Raw genomic sequence first — 24832 nt, 5'->3', positions numbered from 1 at the left:
GGAGGGTCTAGGGAGGTGTAGACAGGAGAGTATTGGGGTTTCTGGGGTCGTCTGGAGGGTCCCTGTGTGAGGGGCGGCTGATGAAGGCCCCGGCTGGGGCTGGTCTTATGAAAAGGAAATGCGTGTTACTCAGTGGAGGTGTTGCCACAGAAGGTGAGGGTCTGGAGTTTCCCCCGGACAGGAGACAGGAGCTCATTCTTCTGACCGGGAGCCTGGAGTTCGAGTGTGGTGGCAGTGACCGGAATGAACCCGTTGTTTCAGCCTCCAGGCCGGACACATGCCGTGTGTACCTATAAAGCCCGCGGAGCAGTGCCAGCTTCTCTTGGCCTTACGTAGCTGTGTGTTATCACAGACTGTGAATCTGCTGCTCAGTGTCTCTGCTGACACAGTGTCTGACACTAGGAACAGCAGTTGTTTATGTGGGAGAGTGGCGTGAAGGAAGTTCTTGGATGTTTAGCTATCAAGATAAATGTCTAGTATCTAATCCCGTGTGGAGTTCCTTTTGCTTTTTGCTATTGCTTAGCACCTCTTCTGGGGCTAAGGAACATGATCAAGTCACCCTCGAATGTTTGCTTTATGTGACATGGCCAGTCCCTACCCCAGCACTTGAAAAAATTTAGAAAATGCTCAACTTTTTTATTTACAGCTCATATCAACCGGTATGTCTTTATCTAATTAGAGTCCTGAGCAACAGCTGAATAACATCCTCCCTGTGTGCTCTGACAGACAAAGCTATTGCTGTTGTTGTCCACAGAATTGTTGTTTTTAAAGTAATTCTAGCAAGAAGTTTGTCTGTTTGCCTAGGGGAGTATTGTATTAAAATGACACAGTGGACTGAGATGTTACAAATCTGAGACCTCAAAATATAAATAATTTCATAGTCATCTGTGCACATCAGTACTTTGGTGATGGTCTGATCAGTCTGTTTTTACACCTATGTCTAATCTTAGATACTCATGAAGTGTTTCCAGTCACGTTAGCACTTCTTTTCTATCAACAGTTTAAAACATACTGACTATAGTGATGTAAGATTTGTGGATACTGAGGAAAATTTAGGTCTATAGTGAATAATCGCTAAGACCCTTGTTTAGGAAGAAACGTTGTTGCTTAAGGGATTGATTAGGGTTTCGCTATGACTGGAAGTCAAACACTGAAAGAAATGCTGCTGGCAGGTTGCAAGTAAGAAGTGATGTGAAGGCTTGTTTATCCTGCATTTTCAACTTTCAGCTGGCATTTAGAACTTAGTGGTTCCTCCAGCTGTTAGCTCAGCCAACAGTGAGAGCTGAGAGCTTCTGTTATTGAGGTGGGCTTCCTACTGCTGTCCCATGCAGGAAAAGCTTCTGCGAGGTAAACCTCCGGGAATGCCAAAAGTTCTTTCTCTTCTGTTGTTGGGTGAAACTTGGAGCTTGGTTTTATTAAGTCTGGTAGAACTACTCCTATCGCAGTTCTCTCTGTTAATCTGTCCTACTCTGCCAGGCTGCCGCCTATTAGCTGGTTTAGGTTAGAAGAGGAAATTGCTGAAGGAAGTTCCCTGCCTTAGGAGAAATATTGTAACACTAATCAGCTTTTAATTATATGTATCAGTTTCTCTATGGTTAACAGCGATTTGTTTTGTTTTGTTTTGTTCAGGGAGCTGAAGTTGTAGTCTTTGGCTTGCAGATCAGAGCAAATCTTAACTGTGTAACGTTGGAGAATGTGCAGAACTCCATGCCTATTGCATAAAGGGGTTTAGCCATGTGGATTATTTAATGGAACTAGTCTTTAAAACTGCTATTTTCATATCTTGGGAGAGAGCTTGGGATTCAATCAGAATCCCAACTTCTTGGAAGAGTTTCTGTCTGTTTCTGTGAAGGCCATGCACCAAAATGGTGTTTCTCTCTTGATGTCCAGTGTCCACTTTTATTATGAAATATGGTAGAGCATCTTGAATTGAAATATCTTGTTGCATAGAATTGCTGGTGAAAAAAATGAAATCTGTTCTTTTTTTTGTGGTAGGTTTTGAAATAGACATAATTTGGGCTCAACTACTGGGTTTTTTATCATCTGTCTTAATTTTAGGCCATACTCTCAAAAACCCGTGCAGTGAGTTGTGGTCTGCAGCCTTTTGGGAATCACAGACTGCTTCTGAAGGGTTGTTGAAAGGTAACTGTGAAAAGCAGTCCTATTGTCAGCTGCTGGGAAGTGACTACAAACAATGCACTAAGGATTTTTCAGGGTGAATGAATTAGGAGTTTTCCAATTTCTTTCCATTGTGGGTCTCTTTCTTCTCTATGTTTCACATTTCTCCTTCCACAGAAACTTCAGAGCGCTCTTAACATCAGTCAAAAGAAGACTCTTGGTGTAGATGCAAATAAAGGGTTTCCCCCGAGGCAGCCCTTCCTGCTCCTGAATGAGCTCCATGAATAGAGAATGTAACAAATTTGTACTGTACCTCTGGCTTTGAAGTTGGGCTCTTCGTAATAAAATCCTCCAACGCTTCCAGCTCTTTGTGTGAGTGCATGTACTGATATGTAGATTGTGATACAAGGTCGAACCCTGCCGCGGCGGCGGCCGTGGGCGGGAGGACGTCTCACGGCAGCGCCGACATAGAGCAGTGAAACCTGCCACCGAAACTGGATGAATATCTGTGCTGACTAACCTTTGGTGAGCGTTATTGCCATGGCTGTGTTATTATGTGAGGCAGGTAGCTGGCTTCAAGCTCATGCTGGATGCTTGTGCAGTTGCAGCGGTTTGGGGATAGGTGTGTGGCTTGGGTATGTGTTTTTCAAAATTGAGTTAGTCACTGCTGCAGGCTTTTAGTCTACATCTCTTCCAAGCCTACTACATTTCTCAGCAAGTAAAGATGGTTTGACTGGATCATTGAGCAACATGTGAACCAGCTGACAGTGAACTCTGGGAAGGACTGAGCTCAGCTCCTCCAGGCCACCTGGTGCCCCATTGCTGTGGTCATCTCTTGGGTAATGTGGTGCTGTTGGTCTCCAGAGAAGTTTGGCCTTTGGAAACAAACACAGGGTTGCTGGCAAGAGTGAGGGAGAGGTGTCTGGTTTGCCTGGTGCTGTCCTAGGCAGGACTTGCCATCTGCATCAGACCTGACAATTATGTTTGAGTAGCCCTAGGGAAAAGCATGTACTCATGGAACAGTCTCTGTCCTGGAAAGAGCAGTGTAGAGGTTTGTCTTGTGTGTTGTCAGTGTCAGAGTGCCTGTGTCAGCAGTGTTCCAGCATTGATTGTTTGACTTCTCAAGTGTTATTAAACCCAGTTTGGAAGCAGGTTTTCTACGTGTAGGAGATGCTGATTGCTTAGCAGTGATCCCTTCATTGCAAAGCCCACAAACTGCACTGACCACTTACTAATCTCTCACACTGGTCAGTGTATGAACCTTCCTCACTCCGGAGTCTTCCCAGTCCAGTAATAACTATGTGTGGCTCCTGCTCTTCACTTCCACTCCTCAGGGGTAAGTGACCATCTTGGCTGGAATTGTTTCCATCTGACTGCCTCCAGCATGGATCCCTTGGGAGCTGAGCACTGAGCAGCTGCCACGCTCTGAACAGAGCCACCTGAATGGGTGTTTCGGGTAGAGATCTCAGCCTCCATTGTGACCTGATGCCAGTGAAAGGGAACAGGTGAGGAAAGGATGTTAGAGGGGATTTGTTTTTTCCTGAGTGTTTCAAACTATTGCTAGACTTTGAAAACAGGTTTTCTCAGGTGTCTACTGAAGATCAGACTCAGCTACATCCTGGGGTCTGACACACTCTCCCCGTGTTTGCTCACCCATTTGCCTTTTATGCCATGGAGGTGCCACTTGTCATACAAGCAGGCTGCACTGTTCTGATGTAGCCTTTGACAATGGACACCTGCGCACTACTGGGGGTGAGCTGCTCATCCCCTCTGTCCTGCCCCAGTATCTTGGGCTTCAGGCTTGATTGACTTGCTGGAGAAACTGCAGCTGGTCTCAGTCACCATGATGGCCTTATATGACTTAAGAGGGGGAAGCTGTCCTAGGTAAGGTCAGTCATGTTAGACAGCTTCTCTGTTTTTTTGCCAGCAGCAGTAGGAGCAAGGCAGCACAGCACACCTGTGGAGAGGCCTTTTAGTACATCAGGCTGATATACTGTTTTGTACAGACTTGATAAGGTTAGGCAACAGGAGGAGGGCAGAGGATTTAAGAGAGTCTCACTGTCACTAGGGCTGGATCCATCTTCCAGCCGTGGAGACTGCATATGATGATGCACAAACCCCCAGGACATGTGAAGGAAGCATAGCCATGCCCTGCAACCTGCAGATGATTGTGTCAGGGTCTAAACAGACAATAGACATGAGAGGAATTGAGGTGTAGAGGCATTGGTTCCAATGAATGGGGTCTAGTGAGTTTGGATTTTCTTGTTTGGAGCAGCTGAGAGTTTTACTTGAAGACACAGTGTGTTGTAGGCACCAGGTGGTTAAACAGCTGCTCAGCTGTGCCATAACTGCTTGTGGTAGGTGTTCTATGACTGACAGGGCAAACAGCAAAACAGTCCTGCATGTTCCTTCCTTCAGCAGGGAGTTGTCTTTGCTCAGACAGAGGTGATGTGAGTGGCAGGAGGATGTGCTGTGCTCTCTGCTGGCACACGGCCTCAATTCCCTGTGCCTTGTAGCAGGAAGGGTGGCTGCAGTCTGGTGATCGCTGCATAACATAACCTGCCTCTGCTGCATTGATTTTTGAGTTATGTTCTTTGAAGGAAGCCATTCTAATGCTGATGCAGAGGGTACAGAGGTGCTTTTTACTCATTCTTGGTTAATGCAAGTAGTGTATTTTTAGAAGTTTTGCTGCTAGTTTTACTGAATCAAGGTTTTTTCCTCCACTGTTTGAACTATTTTATTTATGTTGAGAAGTATGGATTACTCTCCCCAAAATTTAGTAATTTCAAAATCTGCTTGGGGAATAACATCACTTTTTTTGATGTATGTGCCTCTGGACTGAATTAAGAGCTTGCAATGCAGATACAGCCATTGCTCTTTTACTAGTAGTTTTTCGATTTTGTGTTTTGTGGAAGTTTTAATATGATTTTCCAGAGGTTTTTATGCTTTAATGTTAAAAACATTTTTGTGTAGCACACGTGTACTTCATCTTCCTGTGCTCGAAGCTTTCTGGACTTAACCTAACCTTTCTCCTTAATTTTTTTTTTTAATAGATAATTTGAATGCTCTAATTTTTGTTTTAAACCAGGTCTTTCACCTCTTCTATCACCTGGGGAGACTACCATTTGTCTTGAGTAAACTAACTTATGTAAGAATTTTTCTGGTTTTAATGCAGGTTGGGAGGACCTGACCCTCTGGACTATGTTAGCATGTACAGAAACCTGGGAAATCCAGCACTGAATGTTCCTGAGCACTGGCACTACGTCAGCTTTGGGTTAAGTGACTTGTATGGAGACAACAGAGTACATGAGTAAGTGTCATTTAAGTTCTGTAGCTGGGCGTTGTGTTTTGTGTTGCATTTTGGGGGTGTGTAGGTAAAACCCTGTCCTGCTGCTCATATTATTTGAACAGCTGGTTTTCTGTTGAGAACACCCTAGCCCTGGTCTCATAAAAGATGACGTATGCCTGTTCTTGTATGTAGAAGAAATTCAATGTTCCCTTCTGCAAGCTTTGAATGCAGTATGTTTTCTTTCTGTGTTAAGTGGATTTTTGTTTAAATTTCTTTTAACTGGTTGGGAAATTTTCTTTTAACTGTCTGTCTTGTTGTGTTTTTCACACTCTGTAATTCTGTTATGGTCGTACACTTAAATCCTGACTCCTCCCTGTGCATGTTAAATGCCTTCCTCTGGAAAACTGCTGTAAGGACATTTTTGCTGTTGCTGGCACTGCAGTGTTACTGTCAGCAGACTGCCACCCCAGTGGCTGCTGTCTAAAGTGCCAATTTGTGAAACAGAAGCCTAAAACTCTAATTGTTTGACTGTCTTTTCTCCACTAATTAAATTGCTATCTTAAGTTGTTGGTATAGATGGTTTCTAGCAGGAACTTTGGATTAGACCAAGCAGGCAGTATGAGCTAACTCTATTTTGTTAATATAACCCCCTTTTCGTTCGCTGACCTTACTCCTTTACTCCAGTTAAAGTGAGTAGCAGTAGCCAAGCCATCATGATTTCGGGGCTGTGAACCTGACTTTTTAACCAGCCAGAAATGGCACAAGGTTTCTGCTGTTGCTGCTTACTGAAACTATCTTTGTGTGGTGTTATAGTTGCAGGATAAATGTCCTTGATGAATGGTGCAGCAAAGGCTCCAGTTTGTTCACACAAGCTTTCCTGCTTTTATTTGTCTTGGTTAAGATTCAGTCACCAGTTTTTTTCCAGCAAAGTGCACTCTTGCAACAGCAGCAGTTGGGCAGTTTCTTTAATTTCACCCATTCCTCAAGGCAGTTTCTCCTGTTTGTTTTTTTTTTTTTTTTTGGTTGTGTTTTTTCTTTTTTCTTTTCTTCCTTGTGATTACAGAACTGTTTTTCAGAAAACAAGTCTGGAGTTTATACAGGACTCTTAATGTCACAGAGATCTGCCTGGGACATTTAACCAACACATCTACCAACAACAAACTCCAGTTGTTAGTTGCAGGAGCAGAGGAAAAGTAGGGCAAGTGAAAGAAATTAAGTTTAATGTCTCTTTCCCTCCCTTCGACAAGAGGTCTTAGTGTGGACATGTAGGCCTTCACATGCTGCTTTTGCTTGTAAATCAGGTGTGTGTTTCCCTCCTTCTGTGTGGCTGGAACAGCATCCCTAGCTTCACAGCACTGTGTCCCTGTGTCACTCACCCTGAGATGTTCAGCTGTCTGCAGTCTGTCACCTTTAATTTGGCCTCATTCTTGGAACTACAAAGATTAATATTTGTCCTGTCATGTAGGTTGGTTCTATCTTGTGTCCAAAAGGTTGGTTCTGTCTTGTTCTTAGTATAGAATTATGCACATGGTAGAGCTGTCAAGACCTATACATTTCCTAAATACTGAACCTGAAGTTATCAGCTGGTACATGAGCACTATAGATTGGCTGAGAGAAGATTTTCAAAGGAGCTGAGCACTCATCAGCAGTTCTCACTCCCAAGAGCAATTGCTGTTTGCTAAAACTGATCTTGAAATTCGATGGCCATGGGAGCTGCACGTCACCAGCCCAGACATGGGTGCACACTATAGGAATGTCATGGATTTTCCTATGTGCTCATGAGGTTCTTGTTCTCTGATAGGGAATTTAATAAAGCTTTATTTAAGAAAATATGTCTCTTTTTTGCTTGAAAGGCTTTGGGATTCTGCTGTCCCAGGTAAAATATGCTGTGGAATTGTTGGCAGGAGCATGGGGTAGCAGGGCAGTTGTTTAAATCTTTGGTATATTTCCTTTAAAACCAGCATGGCACTGAATTCTGCTCAATTGCCCTGGCCTCTGGAGACAGGAAAGCATTTGTGGGTTTTTTTTTTTTGTTTCCCAGCTGTCTACAGAGTGCAGAGATGCATCTGCTTGTGACAGTCAACAAGGTTCCTACAACAGGGATGTGCTTCCATAGCCTTGCTGCCCTTCATACTTTAGAAAGGGAAAGACAGAACAACTGCCAAAGATCTTGTTAATTGCTCGGTTTGGGTAATGCATGTTTTATTTCTTGTGGACCTCTCATGGTAATACAGTACAGTCTAGAACAATTATAATGCAGAATTAAGGACTTCTTTAATTTTTTTTGAGTGAACTAACACTGAATTGGAGGCCCCTGTATTTTTATTTATAATGAAATAGCAAACAGATGTAGCAAATAATGTGAAAATGTTGACTTTAATTTATATTTTTTAATAAGAACCTGAAAAGTCTGAAGTAGAGCTCTCTTGGTGCCTCCTTGTTGACAGATTTATTTTCAGTTAAAGCAGCACTGTTTCCTGCTCTGCTTATGTATCAGCTATGCTCCGCTTACAGAACCAGTCTGGTTTTAAGAATTTGTAGAATAATATGGAAGAAATCTAAGAGTTTCAAACAAGGAAACCTTTTTCATTTAAAACCTCTCAGTGTTTCATGGTATAATGGCAACCATGACACCATCTGTGCTGGGCTGATAGCTCTAAAAATCCTAAATCATGATGTCATGACAGCATTAGGGAACCACAGACCTTTCAGTGGGATTTCATGCCAAGCTGCTTGCATGGAAATAAGTCTCTCCAGTCGAGCGTGTTGCACAACTTGAGTGGCAGCAGAAAATCCTTCCAGGATGTTTTTGCAAGTTATACTCCATTTTTAGCTTTTTCTATCTTCTTTCAAAACAAATATGTAACTTCTTGAATCTCTTCAGTAGGGTTAAAGTAGGTCCTTTTTTTTTTTTGGACTGTTCTTGCATTCTGAAGAGCAGTGAGTGTGTGCAGTCTGCTGGCAGGAGGCATGTGGCCAGTGCAGTTGTGGAAGAGGAGATACTGAGTCCTCTGTTCTTCTCCACCCCTTGCTAGCAGCAACTGCCCACAGCAATGCCAGCAGCAAGGAATGTGTGTCTGCACAAAGCCAGTGCCTCAGCTGGCAGTTGCAGGTTCATGCTCTGATGCTGAGCCATCAACAGGGTCAAGGGAGAGGTGCCTGATCATACTGCAGCTTACAAACGTTATGGTGACTTCTTCCTTGGTGGTGAACAGGTGCGTGAGGAAGGCAGCATCAGCAGGTGTAGCTAGACTCGGACTCCATCCTTGGCAATGCCAGCTTCAGCTCCTGCTGAGTGCTGCCTTTGCAGCAGCCCTCAGGAGTCTCTGACCCAGGAAGCAATAGGCAGAAACTGATGTGCAGGAAGTCCTACCTGCAGATGAGGAAGAACCTAATTACTGTGTAGGTGACCATGCACACAAATTGTCCAAAGAGGCTGTGGAGATACTAAAGAACCATCTGGACACAACCCTGTCTCATGTGCTCTGCATCCATGCAGGGATTACCCTGCATGAGCACAAAGGTTGGACCTGATGACACACTATGATCCCTTTCAACTTTATACATTTTGTGATTCTGTTTTGCTGTGGTGCCATAGTGTGTGCCAGCCCCCGATTGTTCTGGGCTGCAGGTTTGCAGGGCTGTCCAGGACTAAGAAGGAAAATGCGTTTTTCCCAGACTGGCTTCTCTCTTCAGTTTGCTCTAAGGCCAAAGTAGAATCTCCACATAACTGTTCTGTAGTTCAAGTGCTCATCCTTTTTCTTAACACTTTAAAGAAGTGCATGGAAAGTGAAAACCATGATGGGATAGAATTTCTGAACACCTTGAATAGTCTTATTTGTATTAAAATTGCAGGGCTGTAATTTAGAGCTGAAATGGAAAGTGAGGCTTAAATTATGGATAGATTGAGATAAGATTTTTATTTGTGGTCTTCCCACATCCCGCAAAGTGACGTGCCAACTGTGTTTTGATATTTACTACATCAGCTTCATACTGACAAGGGTGGTGGGGTTTGGAGGTTTTGATTTTTTTTTTCCTGGCCCCTAGCCAGGAGCCTAAGTGCAGCATCCCATTTGCATAAAACCGGAGAGATTACAGCTGCCTTCATCTCTATTACAGATGCAGGGTACCACCCGCTGAGACAACAGGTTCCAGCTTGCTGTGGTCCTTTTGATTTGTGCTGCTTTCCATTTGGATCAGGAGGGAGCGGTGCATGCCGGGATAACGTGTTGTCTCTGTGGGTGGTGCCTCCCTATTAAAGGTAAGGGTAAGCATGAGCCTTTCAAGATCTTCAGTCCAGCTTGTGTTCTGCTTGCTTGTATAGATCCTCTGAATGACCTTAACTTGTAAAAGGGCAAGGATGCTTGTTAGAGCTGGGAGGAAGAAATAGGAGCACAAAACTGGATCAGGTAACCAATACAGGGCTTGCAGAGGGGTGGATGTTTTCTGGAAAGCTTTTTCTGAGTATAAAAGGAATTTGAAAAGAGTATTTAGAAAATAGCCTGGAAGTTGGAACGAGTGCTCTCTTTCTTTTGAGTGCATGCTGGCTTCTCCTTTGAACCTGCATGAATGTAGGACGGAGTGGTGCTGACAGCTGTCACTTTAGTGGCCTCTTAGTTCTGTAGCCTTTCATAAATTTAAAAGCTCACTGCCCTCAACTTGCCAGCCTTTAGCCTTAAATTTTCCTGTTTAATGGGTCCCTAAGTGCTTTATAAACCACATGCCTAAAGCACTGCTGAAATATTACACCAAACTCCAAGGTAACTGTGAATGCTTTTAAAATAGTGGAGACTGATTCTGCCCCTCTTTGTTTTCATGATAAAACAGAGGGCCTTTTGGAAGATGATAGATTAGAGAGAAGAGGTGGATCCATATTTCAGATAATATTTGTGAAGTTCAGCACATCTACCTTGAGAGATGAAAGATTGCTAGAGGTGGAGCATCTGCCCCAGCTAAAGGGAATTACGTGGAAGAGGATATCAGTGAGCATCAGTTTAGGAAAGAAGTACAAGAGGTAGGATTTGGAGGAGAGAGTGTCCAAGGTGGGCACCGTACTCTGGACTTCCTTTTTCTTTCCAGATCTTGTTTGCCTATCAAAGACTGACCCCAAATGTAATGCTTATTTTTTCATTTGATCTTCTGTCTGAGGCAGAGGAGAAAGGAAGGTTCATGGTGCAGTGCAAAGGGAGAGGCCATGGGATTCGGGAGTTCTGTGACCAAAAAAAGTGTTTTCTTTCAACGATAATTTGAGAATCTGTCAGAGTCAGAAAGAGTAGTTTAGCTGCACAGCACAGTAAAATCTGTCTTTTAATGGATTTGCCTTGTGATTAGATTCTTTTATACCAATGAAGATATGAGCTGGAATGAACTTTTCTTAAAATGAAGGTACTTTTAACAAGTCTTATCTGTGTGAATTCTCTGGTGTCTAGGAACATAGTTGTGCTTCTATTGAAACTTGCTTAACGGGAACACCTGTAGATCCTTCTCTTCTGCCTGGCTGTTTGTTTTTTGCATACTTTACAGAAATGTGACTTTTTGGGGACAACTCTTCCTCTGAATGACTGGATTGAATTTGACCAATGAGTTCAGATATTTTAAAAAAGCATATGCACAAGTGTGATCATGTAGGGTTAAATTCTCTATTTCCTAGCATAAAAAAAACCCCACAACAGTTGAGCCAAGCATTATGCCTATTTATGTGTCCCACTGAGGGTGTCCCTCCAGTGACTTCCATGCACCAGAACCCTCTAAGGCTCGTGTTTCACTGCTGGAGGCAGACCTCCCCTGAAGCTATTGGTCACCGCAGGGAAATCTGATTTTCCCTCCTCCAAGGCAGAGTGCACTTGGCTTCCAAATGTCATTTGCTGGAGGTGGTTAGTACCCTTAATGAAATGAAAGATGTAGGCCACCTACAGAGAGCAGCCTGCTTTGTGCTGCGGTCTATCTGTGTTTACATCCAGGGGTTGTGGGACGAGACCACTCTTGAACTGTGCTAGATTTGGAATGGTTTTTTGAGGCATGGAAGGAAATTCATTTAACGTTTACAGCACGGTAGTTGAGTTTACAAGAAGGACTGTTTTCAATAAAAAAAAAAGGGGGGGGGGGGAAAGATTGGAAGAAGGTTTAGTGACGAGCATTGAAGGCAAACACCACTTCCTGTTCAGTAGTGTGTCTGCACTCCAGTGCTGCATCCTGGTAGGATGAGCCTCTTGCTGCCATGCAGGGGAAGGGGCATAGTGCTCAAGCTGGATGATTTTATGGGGGGGTTTTGCCAGCTTCTACATTTATGATCTTGGCACGTTGGAGGAGAGTTGATCCGAGACATGGATTCCTTACTCGGATCTCCAAGCTGAGTTAGTGCTGAATGACGTGGGAGAGTTTGCAGGCTCTGTTCTCCCAGTGAATTCAGCCTGCCAGGAGAAGTGACTGGGGATCAAAACTGGGTCTTCTAGTGAAAGATTGCTTTATGTGATGAAGGTCTATTTATGATGTTTTAAAAATCAAGAATTGAAAAATAGTAGGCTTTTTTTTCAGTGAGACATGAAGGTAAAAATATTTTTGAGGAGTGCAGCCATTCCAGCTGTGGGATCATTGACATTTTTTTATCCATTTGCTGCCTGGAATAGAGATACTAACAAAATAAATGTTTGAAGAAATAGATCTGAATTGTTATTCATACCTAATCTCCTTTGTTTTTTTCCTCAATGCATTTTGAATGTTGGGAACATGCCTTCTTCACTAGTACTAGAATAGTGCATGTTTCTTGATGAGGCAGCAGCTACAATTGGTAACAACAAATTACCTCTGATAATAAATTTACTGATTTTATGTGAAATTTGAGCTGTTGGTCTTTCTCTCTTCTAAACTGGAAACTCCGTGGTGATGACCTAACTCGGCTGCCTCTCTACTGTCATCTCAATTTTGAATCAAGGCCCAATAGGCAGTGACACCAGGCTAACAAAAGAGGGCTGCAAATCTTGGTGGTCTCCCATTCAGATGGTATTGCCTTCCTTGGACAAAGGGGTGAGTAGGGCTCCTGAGTGCCACTCTGCCTCTAGGGATGGTAAACAAGGAACGGATCACTGGTGGGAGGCACTTTTTGATCACTTGACAAAGCTGGGTAGATGGGATACCACCTGACAAAGGGCTGAGGTTTAAAGGAAGATTTTGCAAGGGCTCTTAAGATCAAAAAGAAAAAAAAATAGGCCAGAAAACTGTTTTTTTCAGGATGTAAACAGAGTGGGCGGAGGTGAAGGGGGACTCGCCATTCTTGGGGAGCTGTGATTTAAGCTGGGAGGATACAGACAGGGGAAGGAGGGAAGAGTGCACAGATGGCTCATTGTTTTGTCTAGCTCAGCATTCTTGCACTGCCGAAGTGAAGGGCAATTGTTTTAAAATCCTTTTTGCAAAGAGTGCTCTTTGCTTTCCAGCTATCCCTGGTCCCTGCGATGCAAACTGTAAACCAGAGGGACTGGTCTTAAATACCCATTTGTTTTTGAGGGTCAGTCCAAGGGGCCCTGGGCAGTTGCTGGGCAGCAAGGCATTGCTTCTATAAGGGAATGGGGGGAAAAGAGTACTCCTGGGAAAAATGCACTACAGCATTTGGGGAGGAGGCGAGAACAAAAGGATGCACACAGAGGGACTGATGCAGACCAATGTCTGGCTTGGGGGCCTTTTACCAGAGCTATGAAATGCAGCAGGAAACTGGCACATACCTTACCTGCAGTGATATCTGATGTACAGTAAAGTTTTCTTACAGTGTTTCACCTTTAATTTTTGTAGCAAATAATTCATTAGTATAAAAAAATACTGCTGTTTCTATACTGTTATTCTTTCTACTGCTCCAGTTGCACTGGCACAGCTCCTTCCCCTCCTCCCCTGTAAATTGTTGTGGCCTTTCTGGAGCAGGGGCCTTTTTTGGCATAGTCGACAAAAATAAACCATAAAGGCAGCTGTTGTTATGAATAAGGCTCAACAGGGGAATTTTACCAGTAGAACTACAGCAATATAATTATACTGGTAGACTAGTTACAGTAAATTTCCTCATGAAGACAGGACTTAAGTTGACATTTCCTAGCTAAGTTGAATCCATATGTATAACCTTATTATGCAAAAATAATATATCTCTGGGCCTTGAATTCCTTTTTTACCCAGAAGAGTAACATTAAGCAGAAAAGCAAAGAATTTAGTGTTCAGAGATAGATGGGGTATTTTCTCTAAGAGAGTGGTTGTGATGAGCTGTATGCTGACCTCTGTGTTTTTTTACTGGGCAGGTTATTCCTCCAAAAGTGATCAGGAACACAAGGAGTGTTCCTGCTTACTGCACTAAGCAGTACTGAAATATGCTGTAAGTTGACATCTCTCCCCTAACTTTCCTCCTGTTTGAAAGACAAGCTGAGCCATTTTGCAGTTCCTATAACTGAAGTGCTTTGGCTGAGAAGCAAAACTATTTTCTCACTATTAAAATTTTTAGGGGTAAGCCTGGAGCCACTGAAAGGGTGGTGAAGGAATGACACTTTCTTTCCTCCTTTTTTTGATTTTTAAGAGACAAGGATTTATTTTATCCTTTTGGACATTGTCTTAAAACAAATGGAGTTCATGTAACATTCACAAGCCCTGAAAGTTTCAAAATGCTACAAATGGAAGAGTCTTGCAGAAGAAGCTTAACACTTACAGGCAGATTAGAAAAAAATATCTATAGTAGACTTTTCATTGCAGATTTCTCATGTTTCCCTTTTGGGAGTCTTTCACCAGCAATCCAGTGCTTCCTTTTCCCTGGAATTGCAGCTCAAGCTCCAAGGACCTTTTGCTGCCTGTTTAATTGATTAAAATCTCTCATGGTGCTCATCAGTATGTTTTTAAGTGCACCCTTTGCAATGAAATGTGACTGTGTAACAGCTCACCAGGGAAGGCAAGATTGTCTGGATTTCTATAGCTGATGTAGTGAAAGATCAAGGATTGAATTCTAGATCCATCAGGATTGTAGAGATAGAGATGGGTTTAGGGACCCATTGGAAGGGACCATAAAGATCTTCTAGCTCAAATTCCCACTAGACCAGCCTGCTCAAAGCCCCATCCAGCCCAGCCTGGAGCACTTCCAGGAACGGGGCATCCACAGCTCTGCTAGACAACCCTGTGCCAGAGTCTCACCACCTTCACAGTAAATAATTTCTTCCTAATATCTAATCTAAACTTACTCTCTGTCAGTTTAAAGGCATTCCCCCTTCTCCTGTCACTTCATGCCATTGTCAAAAGTCTTTCTCCAGCTCTCCAGCCATTTGGGTACTGGAAGGTGCTCTAAGGTCTCCCTGGAGCATTCTCTTCTACAGGCTGAACAGGCCCAACTCTCTCAGCCTTCCCCAGTCCTCTGAGCATCTTCATGGCCATCCTCAGGACTCGCTGCAACAGATCCATGTTATTTTTAGGGCGAGAGTCCCAGAGCTGGATGCAGCAGTCCAGGTGGGATGTCACAAGAGCCGAGTAGAAGAGCAGAACCACCTCCCTCAACCTGCTGGCCACACCTCTGGTGGTGCAGCCCAGGACACAGCTGACTTCCTGGGCTGCAGGCACACCTTGCTGATTCACACTGAGCATTTTGCCAATATGTGGGTGCCTACAGCCTGCTTGCAAGCTGTTGGAGTTTAAGTTCCTAAATGCTCCTGAATATCTTTTATGCCCTGAGTTCATTTATTGCACAGCTGAGAACTTAATTGTATGAGGATACTAAAAATGTGCTCAAGGATATGCTAAATTTGTTTCTTGCGCGATTTTTCTTAACGGATGTTCTTTAGCCAGCAGGAAAGTAATGGGAGACACCAGTGTTTACATTCTATGTAACATATTAGGGTCCTGAGCCTCACCTGAGAACTTTAGGCAATGCTGAAAAATACTAACTGTAGTTGTCAGTAGCCTTGAGATTTTTTTCACATTCTTTCCACCCTCCCATACTGCTTTTGAAAGGCACTTTTGTTATGCGAATAGGTTCCTCCCACCAGCTACAGAACTTTCCGAAGTAGGCGCTAGGAAGGAGCCAGCAGACTGCAAGGAAAGTTGTTGCCCTTTTCCCAGCTGCTCACCAAGCACAGCAATACTGCCCTTCCCAGCCATGCTGGCTCAAACCAGCCCTTTGCTAATGTTCTCTTGCCTGGTGAGGTTGCAGCTGAGCCTTACGTGAAGTTGTGGAGATGTATTACCATTCCCTGTCTATCAGAGCTAAGGATTCAGTTCCAGTAGGAAGTGGGATCCATGTGCAAGATAAAAGTTTGTCTTCTCAAGTGCACTGTGTCATGCAGTGGCTGTGTGCTTTGTTGGCAGAATCACCTCCAGCTCAGGCCAAATGAGAGCACTGTTCTTCTGGACCCTGTAGAAATGAGGAATGAGTAGTTCTGAAGTGCAGCATAAATAGGTAGCTTAAGTAAAATGTTACAGATCTTGATAAATTTTCTTTTTCATTAATGCCTTCACTATTCTTTTGTGAATGCAATAGTAAATCCTTATTGTAGCCCAAGCTTTTCTTTCTAGATCCCTTCAGTGGGCATTAAGATGATGCAAGTCTGCTGCAACTTCCCAGGCTTTTGCAGCGAAACTGTTTGCACTTTCTTTGTCAAGAAGCACATCCTCACTTATGGTGCTGGTTGTGGTGGTTCAGAAACTCTCAACACCTCATCTGGGCTGGGACTGATTTGTCTGGCCATGAAGTGGGAAGCCGGAGTAGCTCTGTGGAGAGACGTGTGAGCCTTTGAGCTGAAACACATAGTCAGTAGTCCAGTTACTTGATGATACACAGATTTATTTATTTTTAGTAAGTTGTTTTGGAAACATGAAGACAAAATGGTTTGGTCTTGTCAGTTTAGTTATCATGGGAGAGTAAACCATCACCCACTGGTATAGCTACATCCATGCATCATAAAATAGAGAAAATAAAATGTGGATTGCCCTCATGTGAACATCTTTTGCTGGAGTAGGGAATGACATATCCCATGCAACCTCCTGTTTCATATTTGCTTGTTTTAGTCATTTCCCGTGTTCTGTATTTGTCCATGCTGTGCAAAATGTGGAGTTAATTTCCCAGCTTTTGTGACCTCTATAGATGGAGTATATAAGCATTTCCTATATGATGAGCATGTTACATTACTCTCTGAAGCAGGGAACTATCATTATTTACATCTGAGAATCAAATTCCTAAGTAACTTGTTGAGGAGGATGAGAAGTTTGTAGCAGGCAGGGGGTTCAAACTTGGGTTACCTGGATGCTGTTTTAGCACTTTCAGAGTATTCTGAAGTTTGCCAAAGTAGCATTAATAATGGGGCAGATTGATCCCTTTGGCACCAATAGGGCTTTTGCAGCCTTTTGGAAGGTCTATCCTGACAGGTGTGACTGTATGTTGGCACTCTCCAGAATGAGACAATAATGCTTCCAAAGCCTCTAGAGCTCAAAGGGATTAACCTCTAGCAGCTAATCATGATCCTGTCCTTCTTCCAGATGCCACTGCTTTCATGACATGGACAGCAGGGTCTTGAAGAAGCAACCCCTAGATTGCCCTAACTTGCAGCCCAGCACATTCAAGGGACCAGAAAACTGATAGTGGTCTACTTTAACATACTGTGCTGGAGATAGCACAGTTCAGGAGCTGTTTCCCAGCTGGCTGGGCAGGAGCTGAGTATAGGAACCACTTCTGTCAAAATGAGTTTAACTCAAGCATTTATGAATTATCAGCTGTGGGTCCTGCAAGCATTGTTCTGGATACAGAGTATCAGTAGCACAAATTCATACCTGTGTTCTTGTCCATGATGCTTTGTAGGATCACTTGGGTTGGAAGGGACTTTCAAAAGTTTCCTGTTGGTGCTTTCTCAGAGGGCTGACTTCCCTGGATCACATCCCAAGATCCTGTTCCAGAGTTTGATCACTATCTAGTGACACTGTATACAAGTTATGTCAACAGAATTACGAATGAGGTTGACTTGACTCTGTAGGTTTAGAGGAAAAAACAATTTATCTGTTGTATCAACATTTGTTATTTACAGAGACAATTTTATAAAAAAAAGATCTAAACTGTAAGTCTCCAGGTTTCAGGGACAAGATTGTAACTGGCTGAGTTTTGAAGAAGCTGAATAGTAAAAATCTGCGAAATCAGTGCTGTGTATGTGTGAGTAAAACTGTACCTTGTCTCCTCTTCCCCCTCTTCCCTGTAACAGCTCTTCCCTCATTGAATGGCAGCTCAGTGAAACACAGTTCTGTTTTCATACTGGCCAGCACAAATCAATTCACAAATTTTTACTCAGATCTATCTCAGTGTAAGCTTTCTAGAGTGGATCCTACATGGGTATTTCAGAAAGCTGAGAAACGCCTCCAAATAACTGCAGAGTAAGTGCCTCTGCATCTGTTTGGATTTAGATGTTGGAATAAATATCTAAAAACAATTTAACTTTCTAGAAGAGTTTTCCATTTGGTTGATGGCTTACACATTTGATATGATGTACTGCAAGAGCAAGCTCTAAGCAGCAGCTGCCACAGACTGACGTCTCTGAGCACTGTGTCACTCACTTTCCAACCATGATTTTACAAGAACAAAAATCTTTGAGCACATTATTGTTTTATGTTTATATTTGCTCTGCTTATCCATGGAGCTTTTTCTTAGATCAAGCTACAAAGGAGTCCAGTAAGACTGTGTGTGCAAGTTTGGGGTGGCAGGAGCTCATGGAATTTCCTGCTAAGCTTTCAGAAGAGATAACCATCTGACATCCAGATAACCACTCCCTGCTTCTCTCAAGTGTTTTTAAGTGAATGAATACTTTTTTAAATGTCAGGAAACAATCCAGGGAGAATATGTGAGTAAGCAGGTAGGTTTTGGCTGAAATAACACTTCTGGATACTTTTTAAACCTTTTATATAAAGGGGTTTCTGTGCCTACTTTTTTTTAAATTGCTTCACAGGAACCTCCCAGCCTGCCATCAGGGTTCTCAGATGAGAGTTTTATACTGTTTGACAGCTGCACTGAAAAACAACCTTTTCCAGTTAGGGAAGATGCTGGAAGCACTAGGTACTGTTATTTTTTTTTTTTTCCTTGAGTTCTGGAATCTGAGAGTCATTTGCTTATTGTGGGTAAAATTGTGCAATGCACTTGGAGCTTGAATTCAGAAGACTGACTGTTCATAATCTTGCTTAAGGCACATCAGCTCTTGCCTGATGTCCTTCCCAGGAGATAGAGACACTGAAGTGTTTAGCTCAGTGGCTGCTGAAGGCTTCTCCTTTCATTTTGGACAGGAGACCACCCTTTGTGTTGCTTGTTAGTGGGAAGTGATTCATGCCTCAGGTGATCCAAGTGATTCTCAGCGAGGATCTCTGAGGTCAGTCACTAGGTACCTTGATGCTTTTTGTGACACCAGTCCTCTGTGTTGCTAATAATAGTCTCTTTGCTACCTAACAGAAAAATCTTCTGTGATGGGTATTAGCTCTGCAGCCTTAAAACAGTGTTCAAAATTGGACTCCGAAGTGCTTTGGTCTCATCAGGCAGAGTGGTGGATCCTGCTCAACACTTTGGTTTGACTATCTCCACAAACTTTGAAGAGATGCTGAGAAGCTGAACCAGAGTACTGAAAACTGGATTGGCAATTACTGTGTTGGGGATTTTTTTGGTTGGTGGGATGGGGATTGTGGGTACAATTAAAATTGGTACTGTTGCAAATAACAGCAGCTCTTCCTGATGTCAGGTTTAGAAATGTAGTGATACTGTATTTCTGCAGTCTTTAAAATGGGTTCAGAGTAGCTCACCAGCAGCAGAACACGTCTTTGTAGAAGACATGGAAAGATGCAATAAGGGGTTGTAGTAAAAGGTATCTTGAGTAGCTTCACAAAAATAATGTTGAAGCGGCTGAAAACTGAGTCTGACACAAGTCATTCCAGACTGCTGTGACCTTGCTTCCCAGAAGAGACTCAGTTTATCTCTCTGAAGCTGTTGGGAGTGCAGCTGTGACTTCTGAAAGTGCAGTGCTTATTATCCCCAAACAGCCTGAAAGGGCTTTCTTGTTGTTCTCAGGCTGAAATAATCATAGTGATTTCCCTATGTAAACTCCCTTTTCCAGGGATTGGTTCACCTAATATATTTATATGCACATACTCTTAAACTCTCAAAAAAATAAACACCTAGTACACTCTGCTTCTTGTACAGAGCTATGTAGCTTTCAAAAGCAGAATTGCAGAAATCCTGCCATTTGCACTGCAGTGAAGCAAACCTTCCCTTCTTCCTTGCAGAAGTGAGAATAAAAATGCTTTGGCAAATAGCTTTGATTTAAACTGAAAAGACTCTGGTTTTCAGAGCTGCTTTTAAAGTAAAGGGCTACTTTGGCTTTTGATCCTCTTAAGCTGGGTTATTTGATGTGAAAAACGCCCTGGGTACTCTGCTGCAGAGGGGAGCAGCTTTTCAGTTCTCTGTGTGTGGCTTCAGGAGAGGGCCTGGCAGAGCGTGGGGTAGTGGGGGGCTCAGGGGGGCCTGGTTGCACAGCTCTGTAAATAAAGGGGCCTCTATTTCTTTGGATTCTTTTGCTGGAACTAAATATCGTGATCAGTGAAACTCTTACCTCATTAAAGGAACAAGCCAGGCTCCTCCAGCATATGCGCAGTGCTGCAGTGTGGTTTGTTCTGCTGAGCTGATTTACTGAACAGATAAAGGGAGTTTTAACCTAAGAATGGCATGTAATGTATGACCTTGGCTTTTGAAAGGTTTATTTTTGTTCTTTTGACAAAATAAGGTTTTAATATTAAATATGGGGTTGGATTTGACTTGGCAGATGCCAGAGCCTTCTACTGCTGCTGTAGTCATAATATAAAACTATGTGGTGTGTGCCAGTGAGAGTGCAGCAAGCCAAGAATTTTTCCATCAGTGTTTATTTTTCTGAAAACTTACCCCGTTGCTTTGCAGTTGGGTTGGCTAAAAAGGTGATGTGCCCTTGTGCTGAAGGGAGCAAAGCAGTGGTGGGCACAATATATTCCATGCTGACTCTTTATACTTAGCATCTTTAGTTTTGGGGCAAAATACGGGTTCCTCCCCCCTTCAAAGTGTTTTAGAAGTGTTTGCTAGAAACTTTCCCTCAAAACTCCAGGGTTCTAAAGTATAAAACTAAAGTATAAAACAAACTATGTGAAATATTGAGATCTGTTAGTACAGAAACTTAATGCTGTACTGCAGCTTTCAGTTTGTGTAGCTGGGGCCATGCAGGGATACAAAATATTAACTCTGAGGCTTTCTTCCTGCACACGTTCCATCTCAGATCATCATCTTACTGTAAAGCTGAGATGCTTTTGGACTGCTGCACTGCAGGAGTTTGGCTGAAGAAATTACCTGTAAAGCACTTCAGTGCTGAGATGCTGAACTAAGCTCCAAAGTCCTTGTTCTAAATTGGCTGTAGTTTGTATAGGTTAGCTTCGGATTTAAACCACTACCGCCTCTCTCCCCCAACAAAAACACCCAACCAACCTAACAATGACCAGAAAAACCCACACCAAACCTACCATCTCAATCCTCACCTCCCTAGCTCTCAGAGAAACCAGCCCCAAAAAGCACCAGAATCTTGTTTCTGTAGATCAAAGGCCATAATAAAAGTCTGTTGCCTCTGCTGCTGGCACAGGAGTTGTGTCAGGCTGACCTGCTAGTTGTGTCATGCTTTCCCCTGGAAAGGGAGCAGGTTGGTGCAGGTTCAGGTAGCAGAGAGTGTGGGGAGGGCCATGGAAGAGCCCATGGCTTCCATATGCTTTAGCAAGATTTCTTCCATCTGTGGGTTATTATTACCCTTCCACCCAGTTTTTCTATCAAAATTAGGCTTGTTTGGTCTTTCTCTTCTGGAAGTATTGTTAGGGTTTTTAGCTTGTTCATTGACTGGGGCTGGATGAAGGTGGCTGATTTGCTAGAAGTTTTCCAGAAATTTGGAACTTACAGGAAGAAGCGCAAGTTTGAACATCTGCAAGCTGCAGAGTGTGGTGGGGTTTTTGTCCAGCTTCTTGTCATCCTCCAAAGATAATGCTTAAGCAGGGGAGACACACTCTAAAGAGGAGGAGACTGCCATGAGAACCCAGTGTTTCCACATGGAATAGAGGATAGTCCCTCTGTCCTTGTGAGAGATGATAAGCCATTTTCTCTGTCTTCCACTGTCCCATGTACCTGGTGATCTTGGGTTTCTAACTGGGAAAAATCATTTCCCATGCTACTTGCCTCTCCACTAGCAGACTGATGCATCCTTATCATCACAAATTTTGAAGGTGGGGCTAGTGTGAGCACTTGTAATAAAAAAGATATCCATAAGAGAAGTCAAGCTGCATAACTCGACTACTTGGTACTTCTCGGTGATTTTTCTAGACCAAGGGTCAGAAGCATATTGGAAAGTTGTAGGTCTATGTAGCTCCTGAAGCTCATGTTTGCCTCCATTCTCAGGTACATCACCCAAAACTCATCCAGGAGCTCTTATCCTGGATTATGGTCCATTGATCAATGAGAGAAATTTCATGGCAACTGTTGAAACAGCTACATTGAACTTATCTTCAAATACACAAGGCTTTTATTAAGAATAAAAGCAAAACCTTTGGTGAAAATACTGACAAAATTACTATGCTAATTACATTCTGAATATTAATATTTCTTTCTATTAAAGACCTGTCTAAATTAAGCATAAAGTATTTCCAAAGTAATCACGAATATTCAAGGCCACATGTGTCACAATTTCCTCGAAACCAGATTACCAAGCTAAAATTAAACAGATCAAAGGCTTTTACTTTATAGACTGTTACCTCAGAACAGCTGCACACTGCAGGTGAATTGCATGTTTTTAAATTTTTCCTGTATTTTCACCAACTTGTGACATTAACTATTCAAAAACATTTTAACTCTAATCTTTAAATACAAATCTCTTACACGCAAATAAAATTGTTCTAAGATTTTACTGCTATTTTGAGAATATAAGCATTGTATGCGGCTGCATTTTCTGAGTCTTCTTTGGAAGATACATCTTGGCTCTTTAGGGATTTTTTTTTTAATCTTAAAAGGGAAGTAGCTTAATGCTTGTTCCCTTACCTATTTTTTTTTTCCCATAGTTCTCTGTTAAGGAGTCACACTACCACACGACTATATGAACAAATCCATTTAAATAATGTTGCCCATCAGTTTTACTGCTTTGTGACTACTGGTGTGTTGCTTTAGGGCCGTGCTCTAAAGACAAGTATTGGTTTAGATTTGACTGATACTCACCTAAACACTTCTGTTACTCTGTAACTTTCATATGTATCATTGTAAAGCATGTGTGGTCTTCTTTAAACAGTTACTTTCTGGAAGCAGCGATCCAAGAGGTTAAAAAAAAAAAAAAAAAAAAAAAAAAAAAAAAAAAAAAAAAAAAGACCACTGAACTCCAGCTCATTTCATATTAGAAGTAGCTGTGTTGTTTCAGAACATGCCTTGAAAAGAGGAAGTTCAATGCAGAGCCATCTTACTTTCCAAAAAATTTAACTGTGAAAGATCAGCTCGAGGGCTTTCTGTTAACTTTGATCTTTCTTACAACTGACCCATTCATAATGTGTTTCAGTTTCTGGTTTATGCTTTTTCCTGGAATCAGTTCTTGAAAAATATCCACTTTGAAGCATTTTTGTTTCTCCCTTTAAGAAATATTCCTTTTTTCCTTTACTAACTGATATGTGAAACTAACAAAACACTATCACGATGCTGGTTGTCCAAGGCACAACTTTGCATTTATAATACTGTCACTGTCCTGTATCAATCAGTTAGGTAGATCTTCATGTGTGATTACAGAACACAGGATTCACTGCACATCCAGGTTCCACTCCCTGGATGGCTGGTTCTGTGAGGAGGACATCCTTTTCCCATGGTCCTAATCTTTAATCCTGCTCTGGTTACAGGAACAGTGTCATGACTTTTTATTTTTCATTCCATTCAGGTTTACAGGAACAGATGGGCCGAGTGGTTTCGGGTTTGAGCTGACGTTCCGACTGAAGAGAGAGACGGGGGAGTCGGCACCACCCACCTGGCCAGCAGAGCTGATGCAAGGCTTGGCCAGATACGTCTTCCAGTCAGGTACCACAGGGTTAAATATATGGCCTTGCTTATTCCTGCTCTGGTTCTGAAGGGCCACATCTGTTACAGGATGTCTCATCTTGTCTCGTCAGCACCCAGTCAGGTCTTGGGAATTGTCTTTGTGTGGGAACCCAAAAGTGTGTGTTCCTTCCTCCAGCCCAGCCTGCAGGGACAAAACCAATTGTTCAGGTCACTGCAAATCCCGAGTATTGAAAAGCTGAAGTTACACAACTGTCAGTAACTATAGGAAGTCTGCCCAGTGACTCTTTCCTGCATAGTTGGGTTTACAGAATCGCAGAATGAACTAGGTTGGAAAAGACCTCTGAGATCATCAAGTTCAACGTAGGACCTAGCACCTCCTCATCAGCTAAACCATGGCACTGAGTGCCACATCCAGTATCTTCTCTCAGCAAGAAAAACACATTTGCTTATCCTGAATGGCTGAGGAGCAGCCATCTGATAAGGTCTCACTTTTCAGCAGAAGCACCATAACTTCCAAAAACGTTGCAGCTCCATCCCAGGCAAATCCCTTCCGGTGGTCCCTTCAGCGGAGCAGTAGTAATGCATATGAACATGGAGTTGTTAAGATGTGAAAATGTAAAAGTTGTAAGGAATGCTAAAGCTGGGTGGGCCAAGGAATTAACAATTTTGAATCATTGCTGAGGATGGAGAATTGCCAGAAAAGTGGGAGCAAGTGTGCCTACAAACCATCCTCTTGCACTGTTCTTTGATAGTTTCATTTGTGTCAGTAGAGTGAATGTTACTTTTAGTGCCAGCACATGAAAACCTGTGGAATGGCTGATGGCTAATGTACTTGAAAGGCATTTTGCAGCATCACCAAGATCTGCATGAAAATATTTAAAGAACGTTTTTTAACCTAATTTGAGGTCTTTTACAAGTAAAGTACCTTCTAAATCAATAATTATTGAATTTGTAGTATTTGATACCTGCTCTACTAGTTCATAAATTGCTCAGTAACTTCTGATTCTGCTGATGGTTTTCAGTCAGCTGCCTGAGTCAAAGGGAAAAAGATCTGGGTAAGAACAGGATTGATCTGCTAACCTCTGTAACAAATCTGAGGAAGTGGCAATCTTGTGGGTATTCTTCTGAATATTGGCAGATATAGTTCAGTGTCAGCTGAGATTATTGCTTGTCTTTTTGTAACCTTTGCTGTGTAGCTGTCTTCTCCAGTTGCCATCCAAAATTTGTCTCACCTCTCTATCTTGATTTTTGCAACTTTTAAGCATTTAAATCTATGTGACTGTCATTATTTTTTACATTGTTTGAGGTTCCCATCCTGCCTAAATTGTATTGCGCAGCAGCTTTTTGATACTGACCATGCAGTGATGAATTCA

At 42.6% G+C, this 24832-nt stretch overlaps 1 protein-coding gene across 3 annotated transcripts in view; it reads left to right on the top strand.

The window, feature by feature from the left end:
• SUFU (SUFU negative regulator of hedgehog signaling) overlaps positions 1 to 24832 on the top strand; it is an 89162-nt gene that overhangs the window by 654 nt on the left and 63676 nt on the right. For 2 of the 3 annotated variants that reach the window (XM_066323663.1, XM_066323662.1), the window contains exons 2-3: positions 5294 to 5428; positions 23341 to 23477. In XM_066323663.1, the coding sequence (XP_066179760.1) occupies positions 5294 to 5428; positions 23341 to 23477 (272 nt within the window). Of the gene's footprint in view, positions 1 to 2295; positions 2644 to 5293; positions 5429 to 23340; positions 23478 to 24832 lie in introns of all 3 variants that reach the window. The other variant, XM_066323664.1, reaches the window with a different exon arrangement.

This window comes from Sylvia atricapilla, chromosome 8 (assembly GCF_009819655.1).
Source record: "Sylvia atricapilla isolate bSylAtr1 chromosome 8, bSylAtr1.pri, whole genome shotgun sequence".
NCBI classification, from domain to species: Eukaryota; Metazoa; Chordata; class Aves; order Passeriformes; family Sylviidae; genus Sylvia; species Sylvia atricapilla.
The sequence above is the reverse complement of the archived record's forward strand: the minus strand, read 5'-3'. Positions and strand labels throughout refer to the sequence as shown.